We start from the raw sequence: 17,892 nt of genomic DNA on the forward strand, positions 1-17,892 counted from the left end.
CTGAACCAACCATAGTGCTCAGCACCAGGAAGTGGTGGTTGGCTTAGATCTCTGTCTGGACATAGCACTGAGTGGAATCATGACATGGAACTTCAATGACTAGGAGAAACGTTGATGTTGAATAGCCAAAACTCTGTGCACCCTACATCTCTCTTCTCTAATGTATGAGGAAGAACTGTTCAATTTTTTGTACCTATGGATTACCCGGGGATCCTATTAAAGAATCTGATGAATTAGGTCTGGAGTGGGGCTTAAGATTCCTTATTTCTAACATGTGATGTCGATGCTACTGGTCCAGGGACCAGACTTTGAGTAGCAAGGTTTTATAGCTACATAGTCCAATATGGTAACCCAACAGCCACATGTGTGGCTATTGAGCATTTGAAATGTGGCTAGTAACTTGAGATGTGCTGTAAGTGTATATACACACTGGGTTTTGAAGACTTAATATGAAAACTAGTTAAAATCTCATCATGAGGGCGCCTGGGTGGCTCAGTTGGTTAAGCGACTGCCTTCGGCTCAGGTCATGATCCTGGAGTCCCGGGATCGAGTCCCGCATCGGGCTCCCTGCTCGGCAGGGAGTCTGCTTCTCCCTCTGACCCTCCCCTCTCATGTGCTCTCTCTCATTCTCTCTCTCAAATAAATAAATAAAAATCTTTAAAAAAATAAATAAATAAAATCTCATCATGAGTTTTTATATAGATTACATGTTAAAATGATATTTTAGATATACTGGGTTAAATAAAATATATTTTAAAGTTAATTTCACTGATTTTACTTTTTTAACATGGTTTCTAGAGAATTTAAAAATACATATGTGGCTTATATGTTTCTGTTGGATAGTGCTACTCTAGAAGGAGGTAATGAAGTGGATGAGGGTGATAGTCTTTAAACACATTCATTTGCACTTATGGATACTCAGAAAAAACTAATATAGACCACGTGAGACTTGCCTCATGGGTCCTTGGACTTGGCCCACTCCTCAGGAGTTGCAGGTTGAATTAATGCATCAGAGCCTAGGATAGGGAACACTGGAATGAGCCTGCTGAGGTTTGAGGAGATTCTGGGGATCCCAGAGTTGCTCCTCCCAACTAGCAGTCACTTCATTTCTCATTCTTGTTTATGCAGTTGTCTGAAGCAGAAATTACTGTGCTTATCCACTTTTCTGATCTGTCATGCACACAACCACTAAACTAATCTCTGCACTCTGGTTTAGCCCTTTCCTGCCCAGATACATGCACCCAGTTGCAGCCTGCATTCCAGGGGCTCCCTACTGAACCCGGAGGGTCTTGTCCTTCCAGTCCACCAGCCCCCAATGTGTCTCTCACTTTCCCCATCTGTCTTAAGTTATTTCCTTACTGCTGGAATCTCTGGCTCCACCAACTCCACCTTTCAAAGCCCACTTCAAGGTTATCTGCCTCCGTGGGGGTTTTTCAAGACCTGGCCCACAGAAGCCTGCCTTCAGAACTTGTAAGACATGCTGTCTCTGGCACAAGCCAGCATTTCTGTTATGGAGGGCTATGTTGTCTAACTCCTGAGTTATTTAGGTTTTCCTGCATTTGTGCCTTGATTCCTTGGGCTTTAAGTTCCTTGAGGACAGGGCGCCTGGGTGGCTCAGTTGGTTGGGCGACTGCTTTCAGCTCAGGTCATGATCCTGGAGTCCCTGGATCGAGTCCCGCATCGGGCTCCCTGCTCGGTAGGGAGCCTGCTTCTCCCTCTGACCCTCCCCCCTCTCATGTGCTCTCTCTCTCTCATTCTTTCTGTCTCAAAAAAAAAAAAAAAATCTTTAAAAAAAAAAAAAAAAAAAAAGTTCCTTGAGGACAGAGCCCTGTTTGGTTTATGTTTGAATTCTGCTTTTGACCGGGACCCATATAATAAGTAGATCCTCAAAAAGCACAGTTTGGTTCATTTTCCGAACATAAAATGCTAGTTGAAAATACAAAGACTTTTATTTATGCATAATTATATATTGTATAATGCATAATCATTTGTATAATGAAGGGTATTCTTTTAAAACAAAATAGTAGATAAATTCTGGCGAGGATGTGAAGAAAAGGAAACCCTCATTCACTGTTGGTGGGAATATAAACTAGCAGAGCCACTATGGAAAGCAGTATGGAAATTCCTCAAAAAATTAAAAATAAAACTACCATATGATGCAGCAATTCCATTTCTGGGTATATATCCAAAGCAAATGAAAACACTGTGTCAAAGAGATATCTGCACTTCCATGTTCATAGCATTATTTATAATAGCTGATATGTGGAGACAACCTAAGTGCCCACTGATAGATGGATGGATAAAGAAGTTGTGGTATATACACACACACACACATAAAGAAGTTGTACACACACACACACACACACACACACTGAAATACTCAGCCATTTAAAAAAGAAAGCCTGCCTTTTGAGACAACATGGATGGACCTAGAGGGCATTATGCTAAGTGAAATAAGACAGAAAAATACTACATGATCTCACTTATATATGGAATCTAAACAAAGAACTAAACTCTTAGAAATCAGATGTGTGGTAACCAGAGGTGGGAGGTGCGGGGAGGAGGAAATGGATGAAGGTGGTCATAAGGTACAAACTGCCAGTTATAAAATAAGTAAGCACTGGGGATATAATGTACAACATGATGATTATAGTTAATACTGCTGTACAGTATACTGAAACTTGTTAAAGAGAGTAGATCCTAAGAGTTATCAGCACAAGGAAAAAAAGTCTTTTTTAAAATCTGTATGAGATGAGGGATGTTAACTTACTGTGGTAATCATTCACAATGTATGTAAGTCAAGTCATTATTCAGTATACCTTAAACTTAACATAGTGCTATATGTCAGTTGCATCTCAGTGAAAAGGGGGGGTTGGGGGGGGAAGGCAGGATGGAAAATTAAGCTTTAATCATTGCATAATTTTTTTACTTCATTTTTATGTTAAATTTAAAAAAACTTATCTTGAGATAATTATAGATTCACAGGAAGTTGCAGTAATAGTACAGAGTAGTTTCTGAACCTCTCATACAATTTCCCCCAATGAATACATCTTAAGTAACTGTGATACAATATCAAACCAGGAACTTGACACTGGTACAGTGTGTGTGTACAGTTCTTTGCCTCTATCACATGTAGAGATCTGTATAACCACCACTACAATCAGGATACAGAGCTCTTACCTTCAAGATCTCTGCTGGCTATCTCTTTATAGACTACCCACTCCCCTTCCCCCACCCCCAGCAGCCCTAACACCTGACTATTCTCCATTTCTATAATTTTGGTCATTTTTTGGAAAGATTTATTTGACAGAGAGAGAGCACAAGCAGGGGGAGCAGCAGGCAAAGGGAGAAGGAGAAACAGCCTCCCCACCGAGCAGGGAGCCTGATGTGGGGCTCGATCCCAGGACCCTGAGCCGAAGGCAGACACTTAACCCACTGAGCCACTCCATATAATTTTGGTCATTTTGAGTAGAATTTTATTTTGATTTATTTACAGTGTTTGGAGAGTATTTCTTTGTACAGATATTTAGTAGGTACTCACGATAATATTATATGTATATAATTTATCTCAGTTCTACTTGTGTTGACATTACCAGTTGCAAAGAGGTGTCAAAAATTTCTACCCTTTAAGTCCCTTTACAAACTGCCCCTATTTATAACAGTCTTAAATATTTCCTCTACATAAATTGAGAATCACATCAGATAATGCTTGAGTGAGTATGTGGGAGAGGGGACACTCGCCTGGGAGGGGACACTAGACTGGGCCTGATGGGCTTTGATCTTTTGAGGAAAGAGGAAATCATAGGGACCACAGAATCCCTCCTCCTGGCCAGCCATCACTTCATTTCTCCTTTTCATTGTGCAGTTGCTTGAAGGAGAAATTATAACTATACTTACCAACTTCCCTAATTTATCTTGTACACAACCACTAGTCCTTTGCTTAAACCATCAGATGTCATTTAGAAAGCTCAAATAAGGAAAGCATATTAACTTTTTTTTTTTGACTTTTTTACACTTTAGTTCTTCCTTCTTGATGTTCCAAGGTTCTTTTTTTAAAATCATTTAATTTCTCTTTCAAAAACTTCCTGTAGCTACTTTTTAATGGTAGGTCTGCTATTGACAAATTCTCATTGTTTTTCTTCATCTGAGAATGTCCATGTCCTCTTTATTCCCGATTCTCACTGGATATAGGATTTTGAGTTGATTCTTTTCTTTCAGCACTTGGAAATGTTGTGCCGAAAAGAAAAGGAAAGGAAATATTGTGCCACTTTTTCTGATCTCTAAAGCTTCCAATGAGAAATTTGATGTCATTCAAATTGTTTTTCCATTATAAGGAAGGTGTCATTTCTCCCTGGCTGCTTTCAAGATTTTTTCTTTGTCTTTAGTTCTCAGAAATGTGAGTATGATGTATCTTGGCATGGATTTTTTGGGGGGTTATCTTGTTTGGGATTTGATCAGTTTCTTGAATCTGTAAGTATAGGTCTTTTGTCATATTTGGAAAATATTCAGCCATATTTATTTGAATACTTTTAAAGCCCCACCTTTCTCCTCTACTTTTGGGATTCCAGTAGATGTGGAGAACAAAGGCAAAGGAAATTCACATAAAATTAAATTTTATGACTTTAAAATTGACAAGTACTTGGGACAGGCAGAGTGACCTTCTTCAAGGAGCTTAGCTGCCTCAATGATAACATGCTAAAGGCAAAAGGCAACCTTATCATAATATTAACCTGACCTCCAAGATCCAGTCTTCTTTAAATATGAAAATCCTTTTGGAAACGTCCTTTGTCTTTACTTCTCCCAACTCCAAAGTATAATTTCTCACAACCCCAGTGCACCTCTTCCCCCACCCGCCACGGGTCCTGTCCCTGTGCTTTAATAAAACCACTGCACTGAAGACATCTCAAGAATTCTTTCTGGACCATCGACTCCAAACCCCACCATTTCCACATCACAGTGACACAAATATTACATGTTTTATTGAAGTCCCACAAATTCCCGAGATACTGTTAATTTTTTTTTTCAGTCTATTCTCTCTCTGCTCAGATTGCATGATTTCTATTATTCTGGCTTCAAGTTCATTGATTCTTTCCTTTGTCCTCTCCATTTTACCTTAGAACTAACTCATCCAGTGAAGGTTTTTTTTTTCCACTTTTTTTCAGTTCTAGATTTTCAATTTAGTTCTTCATTTCTTTTATCTCTTTTCCAAGACTATTTTTTTGTTTGAAGTGCGTTTGTTAGTGGACTTAGAGGGGTAATAAGATGGCGGCAGACAGTGGAGCTCCCTCCATAAGCTGAAGCTTGCTGAACTAAAGCAGGAATGTCTTGCTTGTGGTTTGGAGACTAGGGGAATGCAACAAGGTCTTATCAACAGGCTCCAGGCATATCTTTTTTTTTTTTTTAAGATTTTATTTATTTATTTGACAGAGAGAGAATGAGCAGGGGGAGCAGCAGGCAGAGGGAGAGGGAGAAGCAGGCTCCCCACCAAGCAGGGACCCCGAAGCAGGGCTCGATCTCAGGACCCTAAGATCATGACCCAAGCTGAAGGCAGTTGCTTAACTAACTGAGCCACCCAGGTGCCCCAGCTCCAGGCTTATCTTGAAAGCATGCTGAAGAGGAGGCAAATGGAAATGTACTGGGAGATAAAACAGAGGAAGAAGAACCAAAACCCATAGAACTGTCTGTCAAAGAGGAAGCACCCTCTGAGATGTGGCAGCATCTATTGATGTGGCAGCAGAGAAGAAAGTGGTAAAAATGACATTGGAGATACCACAGACTGAGGGAAATGCAGGAATGTTGAACGATTCAATGTACCTGTGAGCTTGGAGAGTAAGACTGCTGCCTGGGCAATGAGATTTGGGATTTCTTCAGTTCCATCAAAAGGCCTGTCATCTGATGCCAAACCTGTGCTTAACCTGGATAAACTAAAGGAACGAGCTCAAAGATTTGGTTTGAACGTCTCTTCAATCTCCAGGAAGTCTGAAGATGATGAGAAGCTGAAAAAGAGGAAGAGCGATTTGAGATTGTTATAGGTTCGGCTGGAACAGGAACCACAGAGGATACAGAGGCAAAGAAGAAAAAAGGGCAGAGTGCTTTGGAATTACCTGATGAAAAGCTCTTAATTCTTTCTGTTCTCCAGTGGTTTCCCTCTCTCTGACTTTTCTTGGTCATATATATACCTAAATGCACAGTCACGTGCCTACGTCCTGCCTCGCAATGAGGGCATGGACCTCGGGTACATTCAGGAACTCCAGCAGCAATTTGACTCATTGCTGGTCCAACTTTAAGGTTGTTGTTCTTGTGTTGTTGTTGTTGTTGTTGTTTTTAGAGAGAGAATGCATGCATGTAAGTGCGTGTAAGTTGCGGGGGAGAAAGGAGGGTGGGGGAGAGAGAGAATCTTAAGTAGGCTCCACGCTCAGCACAGAGCCCAACAGGGGGACTTGATCTTAAGGCCCTGAGACCACAACCCCGAGCCTAAATCAAGAGTTGGACACTCAACTGACTGAGCCACCCAGGGGCCCCTTGTGGTGGTGTTTTGTAATCATCATTGTGCTTGTTAATAAAAAGCAAATAGCAAATGAAGTGCGTTTGTAATTGCTCCCTGAAATTTTACACTGCCTGCTTTAAAATCCTTGTCAGGTAATTTCAACATCTGTGTCACCTTGGTGTTAGCATCAGTAGGATTGTCTTTTCCTGCTCAAGATTTGCCTGGTTCTTGGTGTGAAGAGTGATTTTGCAGCCCTGGAAATTTTGAGGACTCCGAGACTCTGGATGTTATTTAAACCTGCTGTTTTAGAAGGCCTTCTCAGTGCTGTCTAAGTTCAGGTTCCCTACTCAGCCTCTGTTGACATCCTGGGAAGTGGGGATGGAGGGGTACCTCGTTACTGCTAGGCCAGGGTGGGAATCCAGACTGCCCACTGAGCCTCTGCTGATACAGGGAGGGGGCGGAGGCATCAGTACTGCTCCCGTGTGGCCCCCACAGATGTGGTGGAGGAGCACATTGCTGGGCCAGTGGTGAGAATCCTGACTCTCCACTAGACCTCTTCTGACACCACCCGGCATGTAGGAGTAAAAGTCCCAGGTCCCCATTTGGCCTGGCTGGCAGGCTATAGGTGGTATTGCAGTTTATTCTACAGTTTTTGTGGCTGGAGTAGAGTGGTTATTATCTAAAACTTTTCTTTTTTCTTTTTTTTTAAGATTTATTTGAGAGAGAGAGAGAACACGAGTTGTGGAGAGTAGCAGGCTCCCCATTGAGCAAGGAGCCCAACGTGGGGCTCCATCCCAGGACCCTGGGATCATGACCTGAGCTGAAGGCAGACACTTAACCAACTGAGCCACCCAGGTGCCCCGAAAAGTTTTCTTTCTGGGCTGCCCCTTGCTAGTCCTTTACCTAGAGAGAGCAAGCCCTTTTTTCTTTTTCTTCCCCCTCCTCCTTTTTTTTTTTTTTTTTTGGTCTGTACCAGTTAGCTTCTGGATTGCTGGCTTCTCCAGTACTCAGTCTGAGCTATATAAGGCAAAAAGAAAACCCTGGCAATCACTACCACGTCATTCTGTGGGTCCCCAGGTCCCTAGCCAGTCTGTCTTCTTCTCTCCACCTTTCAAAGTCTCCTTTTTATTTTATTATATATGAAGTCCAGGGTTGTTTGTTGTTGTTGTTGTTTTTTAAACTATACTTAACAAAGGGAATAGGGAGACGTGTGTTTACTCCATATTTCCCCAGGACCAGAATTTGCAGGGCCTTTCAGACCATTTATTCTGCATGATCTAGCAGACAGCAGCCAGCAGGGACAAAGTTCCCCTGAACTGATGGTGAACTCCCTCCTCACCCACCCACCTACCGTTACAATGGCCCAATGTGTTCTGCTCTGTGATTCTGAGTTCACCTTCTAGAATTTGAAATCATTCCAGACTGGTTTGAACAGGCATACTCCAGTTTTCCACCACTTGCCACTTCTCAGCCCCACGACTCAGAATTCTCCATCAGCCAGAAGCCCCCAAGAGGCTGCTCCCGCATTGTTGAGGGAAGGCACTATATCCATGTCTTCCTGGCTTGGCTCAAGAGCCACGGGCCCCCTTTGCCACGAAGCAAAGCTTTCAGCGTGGCTGAAAGGGAACCATGGCCCTTCTCCCTTTGTCCAAGATCAGTGGGTCTGGTCCTTCTGACTCAAATGCCATGCCATTCATGGAAGTCCCTTTGAAGATAAAAATGTTTTGAGTTAAAATATTTTTGATATACTATTTATAAACCTCAAAATTCATGAGTCATTTTTACAGAACCAAGTGTCAGAGATGAGATCTTCACATGTCTGAAAATATATTATCAAATTTCCCCTCCACTTCCCCAACCAGATAAGATGATTATTTGTTTCAGTCGTTCCTAATTAATGATTTTAAAATACCCTAGCTTAGGGAGATGCAGCAAGAGAGATATCTGTCCAAGTGAAGTAGCAACAACACTTGTACTTTTAAATGTAACACATTTTTTTTTTTTAAGGATTTTATTTATTTATTTGAGAGAGAGAGAATGAGAGACAGACAGCATGAAAGGGAGGAGGGTCAGAGGGAGAAGCAGACTCCCTGCCGAGCAGGGAGCCCGATGCGGGACTCGATCCCGGGACTCCAGGATCATGACCTAAGCCGAAGGCAGTCGCTTAACCAACTGAGCCACCCAGGCGCCCCTGTAACACATTTTTTAATTATCAAAAATTTTAGACATAAGAATAGAAAAAATGGGTGGTGTCTGGGTGGCTCAGTTGTTAAGTGTCTGCCTTCAGCTCAGGTCATGATCCTGGGGTCCTGGGATCGAGTCCCGCATCGGGCTCCCTGCTCTGTGGGAAGCCTGCTTCTCCCTCTCCCACTCCCCCTGCTTGTGTTCCCTCTCTCGCTGTGTCTCAAAAAAAAAAAAAAAAAGGATAGAAAAAATGAACTAATTTAATAACTATTGTATGGTCACATTTGCTTCATATATCCTTTATTATTTTTTTCTCAATTTACTTAAGTATTTAAAACAAATCCCTGGGGCACCTGAGTGGCTCAGTTGGTTAAGCGTCTGCCTTTGGCTCAGGTCATGATCTCAGGGTCCTGGAATCAAGTCCCGCATCGGGCTCCCTGCTCAGCGGGGAGTCTGCTTCTCCCTCTGCCTCTGCCCATCCCCCGCTCGTGCTTGCTCGCTCTCTCACTCAAATAAATAAAATCTTTAAAAAAATAAAATAAAAACAAATCCCAGATACCTTTTATTTCATACCAATATACTTCAGATTTGGACTCTTTAACAAATTTGGACATTTTCTTGTGTAACCACAATGCTATTATCACATCTTAAAAAAATATTGATCATTCTTTGGCATCATCTAATACCTGAATTTCCCCCATTGTCCCAAGAATGTCTTTTTTTTTTTTTTAAAGATTTATTTATTTATTTGAGAGAGCGAGAATGAGAGAGAGTACATGAGGGGGGGAGGGTCAGAGGGAGAAGCAGGCTCCTCGCTGAGCAGGGAGCCCGATGCGGGACTCGATCCCGGGACTCCAGGACCATGACCTGAGCTGAAGGCAGTCGCCCAACGAACTGAGCCACCCAGGCGCCCCAAGAATGTCTTTTTTTAAGAGGTAAAATACACATGACATAAAGCATGCCATCTTAACTATTTTTTAAGTATATAGTTCAGTAGTGTTAAGTACATTCACATTGTCATACTGCCAATCTCCAGAACATACTTCCTTGTGCAAAACTGAAACCTTGTACCCATTAAACAATGACTCTCCATTCTCTCCTCCCCTCACACTCTGGAAACCACCATTCTATTTTCTCTATATAAATTTGGCTGTTTTATTTTTTTTTTTAAAGATTTTATTTAGTTATTTGACAGAGAGAGAGAGAGAGACAGCGAGAGAGGGAACACAAACAGGGGGGAGAGGGAGAAGCAGGCTTCCCGCTGAGCAGGGAGCCTGACGCGGGGCACGATCCCAGGACCCCGGGATCATGACCTGAGCCGAAGGCAGATGCTCAACAACTGAGCCCCCCAGGTGCCCCAAATTGGGCTATTTTAGATACCTCATATAAATGGAATTATACAGTATGTGTCTTTTTTGCAACTGGCTTATTTCACTTAGTGTAATGTCTTCAAGGTTCATTCATATTACAGCATGTGTTAGAATTTCATTCCTTTTCAGGGATGAATAGTATTCCATTGTATGTGTATACTACATTCTGCTTATCCATGCATCTGTCAAGGGGTATTAGGGTTGCTTATAGAATTTGGTTGTTGGGAATAACGTTGCTATGAATATGAATATACAACTTTCTCTTCAAGACCTTGCTTTCAGTTCTTTTGGTTATGTATTCAGAAGTGGAATTGCTGGATCATATGGTATTTCTGTGTTTAATTTTTTGAGAAATTGGCATACCATTTTCCACAGCAACCGCACCATGTTACATTCCCACCAGCAGTGCACAGGGCTCCAATTTTTCCATGTCCTTGCCAACACTTGTTATTTTCTGGCATTGTTTTATTGATGGTAGGCATCCTAATGGGTGTGATATGGTATCTTGTGTGTGTGTGTGTTTGAGAGAGAGAGAGAGTGGGGGGGAGGGACAGAGGGAGAGGGAGAGAGAGAATCAAGCAGGCTCCATGCCCAGTGCAGAACCCAATGTGGGGCTCAGTCTCACGACCCTGAGATCACGACCCGAGCCAAAATCAAGAGCAGCCGCTTAACCTACTGAGCCACCCAGGTGCCCCTTGTTGTGGTTTTAATTTGCATTTTCCTAATGATTAGTGATGTTGAACATCTTTTCCTCTATTTATTAGTCATTTGTATATTTCCTTTGGAAAAATGTTCAAGTCCCTTGCCCATTTTTAAATTGTGTTATATTTCTTTTTTGTTGAGTTGCAAGAGTTCTCGATATTAACCTCTATCAGTTATATGACCCAAGAATGTCTTTTTACAATCGATCTGTTTGAACAAGGATCCAACATAGTCACCCTATATTATATATGTTTTATTGTCTAATCTGGAGGAAATCCCTCTCCCTGTTGTTTTCCCCCTGTCATTAACTTGTGGCAGAATTCAGGTTCACAGTCATGTAGACTTATGGTTTTGTATTTTAACTTTGCTGCTGCCCTCCAAAATTTTCTGCTTTTGCCTTTGATAATTTCAGCAGTGAATTTCCCCTATTGAAAAATGAGGGTTTCTCAATCAAAGGTTCCTAGAAGACTACGCCCAAAATGAGAAGAGGAAGCTTTCTTGGTGTCTGGGAACCTGCCTGTGGGGAAGTGGGCATTGGGGAAGGAATGTGGGAGAGGTGTGAGGATCAGATGGGAGTGAAGTGAGCACATTCAGGTCACCAGCCTGGCCTGAAAGAATGGCAGTGTTTCCCACGACTCTGGTGTTACCCTGAGGACCCCCTCCCCCAACCACATGACCAGAAGCCAACCCAAAGACTGTCCCCCCAGCCATAGATGGCAGGGTGGATCCTGGGGGGCTCTTCCAGGACCACACTGAGGCTCTGCTCCCCAGGGGACACTGGAGAGGGAAGTCTTATCTCAGGGCTGCCCTGAATACACAGGGCCTTTCTAGGAGTCCCTGCGGGCACAGGGGCAAGGCTGGGGAGCCCCCAGTATCCAGGAGGCTCAGGAGCCAGGACATGGTAACAGAAGGACCACTGAGTGAAGACCTATGGTCACTGATAATGTCTGGGCACTCTAAAAGATCACTAGAGTTATCTCTTGGATTAGAATTATCACTGATTTTTAAAAATAATATATTTTCCAAATTTTCTTGAGTGAACAGTAAAAAAAGTGACATTCTATTTAAAAACAGATCAAAACCAGGGTACCCAACTGGCTCAGTCAGTAGAGAATGCAACTCTTGATCTCGGTCAGGGTTGTAAGTTCAAGCCCCACATTAGATGTATAGATTACTTAAAAATAAAATCTTTAGGGGTGGCTGGTGGCTCAGTCAGTTAAGTGTCCGACTCTTGATTTTGGCTCAGGTCATGATCTCAGGGTTGTAAGATTTAGTTCCATGTCGGGCTCCATGCTGGACATGGAGTCTGCTTGAGATTCTCTCTCACCCTCTCCCTCTGCCCCCCCCCCCCACGGGTATGCCCCCCCTCTCCCCAAAAAAAAAAAAAAAACCACCTTTTTTTTTAAAGATTTTATTTATTCATTTGACAGAGCGAGCACAAGCAGGGGGAGGGGCAGAGGGAGAGGGAGAGGCAGACTCTCCGCTGAGCAGGGAGCCCGATGCAGGGCTCAATCCCAGGACCCCGGGATCATGACCCAAGCCGAAGGCAGATGCTTAACCAACTCAGCCACCCAGGCTCCCCTCTCAAAAAAAAAAAAAAAAAAAATCTTAAAAAAAATAAATAAAAGTAAAAATAGATCAAAATCATCAGGATTAACACAGATACGCTTAAGGCTGACCATTATTGATAACTGAGTTCTCCAGAGATCTGTGGGCTGGAAGTTCTCCAGACTTTCCTTGGAGCCTAGAAGGGCCAAACGAGGACCCAGAAATGTGACACAATCCAGGGAAGACCAAGCTTGGTGGAGGGGAGCAGTCTCCCCAGAGTCTGGAACTGAGGTCCCTATTCCTGGTTCTGCCTGCAGCCCTGGTGAGGCCTGGGACCTGTGAGGAGGAGGCCCAGCCTTCAGGAAGCCCCTGCCAAACCCACTGGAGCCTACCCGATGGGCCAATTTCTCTTACCAGGAGAGCTTTATCCCAGGTTACTGCCTCTAAACCCCCAGACACAAGTGACACCTGCTATTCCAAAAGTAAAGAACTCTTTATTATAAACCCAGGATACAGAAGAGAAAGGACACACATAGGGCATATCTCAGCTCTCTGCAGTTCTCACAGTGCATACAAAACAGGTATGAAAGATACTTTTTTTCAAATTGTTTAAAAATAATCCCCAAGATCAAAGTGAGGATAAGTGCACAGTTAGCTAAGTGCTTCATCAAGATCATGCAGAGAGGGGCCTCCAGTCCCAAGACCCTGAGGAAAGGTACCTTGCCCTAGCCCTGGCTGGGTGTGGAGCAGCAAAGACACATTTTTCGATTAGATTTAGGGTCCTGGGGTCTGGCCTGGGACAGAGCCCTGAGCCCATGCCATTTTCTCCCCCGAGGAGAGCTTGAAGATAACTAGCATACAAATCCCCTGGGAGGGAAATCTGCAGCTTACTCGCTCTGCGAGTTCAAGTGGCTCTTACTTGCTCTGTGCTTCACTGAAGGCACAAGTGCTGGCACATTGGGCTCTTTCCAGAGTTAGGTTTCAATGAAGAGGGAAAAAAAGGGAAAAGGAATATAAATGTGTCCCACCTTTGTCCAAGGTTAAGCCCCCCCGAGAGTGATTCAAACACAGCTACTGCCAGTTCTCCCCACCCTCCTTAGTTCTCAGGTGGAGAAACTGAGGCCTAAGATGTGTTGGGCAGGTCAGGGCTGGTTCCGCTGGTCCTCTTAGTGCCAGCTGGCTCTGGATTTCACTGTCTTGGCTGATAACCCAGCCCGCGGACGTGCCAACGTGCCACTTACAGCCACTGGTTCCGTGCAGGACATGAGATGCAACGTCCACAGCTATGTATGGTGGCTACAGATATGTCTGTGGAGTCGGCATCTCCAGGAACGAGAGGCAAGTGGAGCACAGATTACCCCTACAACTGCAGGAGGAAGCAGGGGCAGAAGTACACGTACGGGCAGACAGAGAGATGCACACACACCCAGGGGCCCACGGCAGTCTTCAGGGCAGGGACAGGGCCTTGGCGAGGCGAGTCCAGAACCAGGACTTGGTGCAGGGGTTGGTGTAGTCGCATACGGTGATGAACCGCAAGATGCTGGGGAACTCTTTCTTCATTGCCTTGTACTTGATGGGGATCAATCGCTTCTGATGGGCACCTGCAAGCCAAGGAGTTCCGAGCTGGCACCTGGCCCTCACCCCAAAGTGGGGGGGGATCAGTCCTCCGCCCAGGGGTTAACAACAGACCTCCCCCCAACTAAGCACCCTGGCACACATTCACCCACTCAGAGGGCACTCGTGTGCACGCACACTCAGGTGTGCAGAAACCTACAGGAGTTCCTCAGTGCTGCATCCAGGGCCCTGGGTGAGGGACCAATGGCCTCCTGAGGCCCCGCCCACCCACTCCTCTGTGGCAAAGCAGTGCTTACCTGGAGAGAGGCTGAGCGCAAACTTAGTCTGGAAGTCACATTCCTTGCTTTGCAGGTAATCATCAGAGACAACCACCACCATCCGGCGGCACCTAGGGGAGAGTGGGCAGGCTGCAGCCACTGTGGCAACCTAGCTCAGCATACCCCCCAGGGGACAGACTCAGGAGTCCACTGTGCCCAGGCTAGACAGGGCCCGGCTAGGAGAATCCGAGCATCTGGATCTCTTGGGCAGGGCTTTATGTACCCCCCGCTTGCCCCCTGGCCACTTAGCCAACCTCTTCTCAATGAGCTCACTGGCAATGGACCAGACACAGGTGCCAGGCAGGACATCACGATCAGACACACACAACTTCAGCCGATAGTCTGTCTGTTCCAGCTGCCGGATCATCTCCTGAACAAACTGGATATCGCTGGGGCAGTAGCAGATGAAGGCATCAAAACGCTCAGGCATTTGCCCTGGGTGCAGAGCACAAGGGTGATGTCAAAGCTCTACAGAGGAGGAGCCCAGGCAGGAACCCCCAGCCTAGGTGACCTTGGTCCTGAACCCTACACCAATCCTGAGATGACACTAAGAGAAAGTGCCCTTCCTAGAAGAGGGAAGATGAGTGTCTCTCCCCCCACCCTCCCCGCTCTGGGGGCCAAGCCCTGGGTTGACCATGAGACAGACACATCATTTCATGAGTCTCATACCAACTCAGACGTAGGATTATTATTATTCCCATTTCTTAGGTGAGAAAATGGGGAGATCAATCAGAGAGATCAAGAGATTAAGGGGCCACAGCCCACCTGCTTTCAAAATCTATGCTCTTAACACAGTATCTTATGACCCACCTGTCACACCTGGGGAGCAATATTGTATCCTTACCCAAGGGGTCATCAAGCATGGTGATGCCCCCCCGCTCTGGTGTCCGTGGGTCACTGCTGTCTACAGCAGGCACCTGTAAGGGCTTCTCAGACTCCTCCTGCTGCTGTTTCAGAATATACTTTTGGCAATCCTCCTCTGTGGAGAAGAGACAAGGTGTGGCAGGCTCCCCCAGTTTGTCCCATGCCTCTACCTACAGTTAGGATCCAGCCCTTGTCCCACTCCCTTAACTATGTTGTGCTCCAGGCCTTTTCCAGCACTCTGGTGCCATCCACAGTTCAACAGCTCTGAAAAGTTGCGTTCCCATCTGGCTCTTGACCATCCCAAAGTGTTGGTCATCTGGGAAGTCGTCATGGTCAGGCTTGTGTCTTTCTGTCCCTTTGTCCTGGCCCTCCTTCCTAGAACTCCTGAGAACAGAACCCAAAGTGTGCTTCTTCCAGGACCCACGGCTGATGGGAGCAGGGGACTGGGCATGCAAGAACAGCTCAGGAGACCCAGTGGTTATGTGCAGTGAGGGCTGAGGCCCCAACCAAGCAAGATGCATCATCTGTGGGCCACTGTTCTTACACCTATGCATGCATATTATGTGTCAGCGAGGGGCAGGAAGGGGTGCATTTTCCCAGGGACATGAGGTTTCCATGACAGCTTTCAGTCCCTCACCTGCCCTGTTGCTCTACCCGAAGCAGTCCTAACTCCCCCACAAAGGACCCCGATTCTGACTCCTGGCCCTACGTGAAAGCCTTTGCCTAAGATGTTTCCCTGTGTTCTCTGCCTCTCCCCAGCCTTCACCTCCTTTCTCCAGGTCCTATCGCCCCACTGAAAGAGGGAATTGGTCTCACACAGCGGTACCACCTCTGCAGGCTGCCTCCAGCGCCCCCACCCCGCCCCAGGCATTAAAGGAGGGCCTCTCCAGGGGAGGTTAGATGCTGAGGCTGGTGAAGGTCAGCTCCCTCATCCCCCTAGTTATGAGGCCCGGAAGCGCGTGTCCTCACCGATGCCGGGCCCCAGTTCCACCAACACGTCCTCGCGGCCGAGCTTGGTGAGCAGCTCAAGCAGGCGGCCCACCGAGGCGCCAGGGCGTCCCTGCCAGTCGTCCAGCAGCTTGCCCGTGGGGTCGGCGTGCGTCTCCAGATGCCGGATCTCCAAGTACTCGAAGCCCATCTCCTCGGCCAGCGCGGTCCAATCGGCCGCCACCTGCGTCCGCACGTTCAGGAACAGCGACAGGCGGCGCCGCACTCGCACGTTGAGAGCAGCCAGGGGCAGGGAGGACATGGAGCAGGCGGGGGACGCGGACTCCGCGCGGGAGACTTCTGCAGCCATGGTGGGATACCCCCGGAGCCCCAGCGCTGTGGAGTTGCGTCGCCTGTCCGCGCTTCCTCCTTCCTTTACCGCCATCCCCGCCCCCGGCCCAGCCCCGCCGGTTTCTGTTTCCGAGAAGCTCCGCCCTGCGCTTCAATCTGGAGCCCTAGCAGCTGTGTGAAGGTGGGGATGCCCCATCTCGGCTCTCGGGGTCTGGGACAACAGGGGATATGGGAACCGGGGACCTGCCGTTTGAGGTCTGTGGAGGCCCACCGACCTTCCGGGTCTAGTGCGGGGGCGGGAGGGGCGTCGCACGACCCTCCTTTGGGGGCTGTAGGAAATAGGGGCCTTGCTCTTTGGGATCTATCTGGTAGAATCACATCCTTTCTGTGGGGGAACTGAGGATGGCGGGGAGGGGGCAAAGGAGGAGACCCCCCCCCATGCTCGTCCCAGGATCTCTTGGGAAGGCACAATCCAGAGGTGAGATGGGAAAGGGGGTATACTCCCTTCTGAAGTCTGAGGCATGCCATGGCCCTGCCTTTGAAAGGTGGGAACCCCTCTGGGGTTGGGGGTAACAGGGCACCCTGGCCTTTGGTGTCTAGGAGAAACGCAGTACCACTACTCTCTGGGGTCGAGGGAACGCATTACCATTGGGAGTCAAGGGGGCACCTGGCCTTGCTCTTTAGAGCTGTGGGGGGCGGGAGGTTGGGAAGCACAGTCCTGACCTAAGGAGCTCTGGTCTTCCATTGAATCGGTATTGATCACCTACTAAGTGTCAAGCATGTTGCAGGCACCCCGGATACAAGCCCCTCCCTGCCTCGGTGGAGACCCCAGCCTAGTGTGGGAGGTGGGCACTAATTAAATAAACCCAAACTACTGTAAAATTGATAGATGCATGCATAGGGATAGGGAGTTTGTCACATCTCAGCAACGTAACACAATCTGTTCTCCTGCTGCACCAGAGTCCCCAGTTCCCTCTGTGTTCTCGAAAGACTTCCCAAGAGAGCACAAGCACGTCGGGGTAAGAGTCTGGGGCCTCTGGGAATTATTTAAGATCCCCAGCTTGGATGCTGAGATAAAGGAGACAGCAGAGAAAACTAACAAGGGGGGAAGAGGAATTAAGAGTCCCTGCCTCCTCCCCAAGCAGGAAACCGTGGGCGGGCGGGTTGGGGGCGTGGTGCTGGCCTGGTAGCACCTGGGTTTGGTAGCCCGCATTGGGCAGGGTTATAGGGGAAACAGCCCCGGCAATGGCGGACTTTGTTTCAAGATACTGAAAGGGCTATGCAGCGCCTGGGTGGCTTAGTCGGTTGAGCTTCTGATTCTTGGTTTCAGCTCAGATCAAGATCTCAGGGCCTACAGATCTAAACCCCAAGTGGGGATCGTGCTCATTGTGGAGTCTGCCTAAGATTCTCTCCCTCCCCCTCTGCCTCTCCCCCAGCTCATGCGCTCAGGCTCGCTCTCTCAAATAAGTAAAAATTGTTTAAAGATTATTTATTTGAGAGAGAGAGAGGGAGAGAGCCAGAGAGAGAGCACAAACGGAGAGGAAGGGCAGAGGGAGAAGCAGAGCCA

The 17,892-nt window shown here is 46.7% G+C and overlaps 1 protein-coding gene and 1 pseudogene across 7 annotated transcripts; one reads left to right on the top strand and one right to left on the bottom strand.

The window, feature by feature from the left end:
- The first annotated feature begins 2,567 nt into the window (after positions 1 to 2,567).
- LOC110569639 lies at positions 2,568 to 6,157 on the top strand (annotated as a pseudogene).
- Positions 6,158 to 12,765: 6,608 nt separating this feature from the next.
- MYD88 (MYD88 innate immune signal transduction adaptor) lies at positions 12,766 to 16,409 on the bottom strand. Of its 7 annotated transcripts, none has more exons than XM_021677558.2 (5): positions 16,017 to 16,409; positions 15,028 to 15,162; positions 14,438 to 14,618; positions 14,163 to 14,254; positions 12,766 to 13,892 (listed from the first exon to the last, which is right to left on the bottom strand). In XM_021677558.2, the coding sequence occupies exons 1-5, from the start codon at positions 16,342 to 16,344 to the stop codon at positions 13,738 to 13,740; spliced, it is 891 nt and encodes a 296-aa protein (XP_021533233.2). In that variant the 5' UTR covers positions 16,345 to 16,409; the 3' UTR covers positions 12,766 to 13,737. The 7 variants fall into 7 exon arrangements, with proteins under 7 accessions (XP_021533233.2, XP_044776635.1, XP_044776647.1 ...); XM_044920700.1 differs by having other exon boundaries at positions 14,414 to 14,618; XM_044920711.1 differs by having other exon boundaries at positions 13,786 to 13,892; positions 14,457 to 14,618.
- Positions 16,410 to 17,892: the final 1,483 nt, after the last annotated feature.

This window comes from Neomonachus schauinslandi, chromosome 1 (assembly GCF_002201575.2).
Source record: "Neomonachus schauinslandi chromosome 1, ASM220157v2, whole genome shotgun sequence".
NCBI classification, from domain to species: Eukaryota; Metazoa; Chordata; class Mammalia; order Carnivora; family Phocidae; genus Neomonachus; species Neomonachus schauinslandi.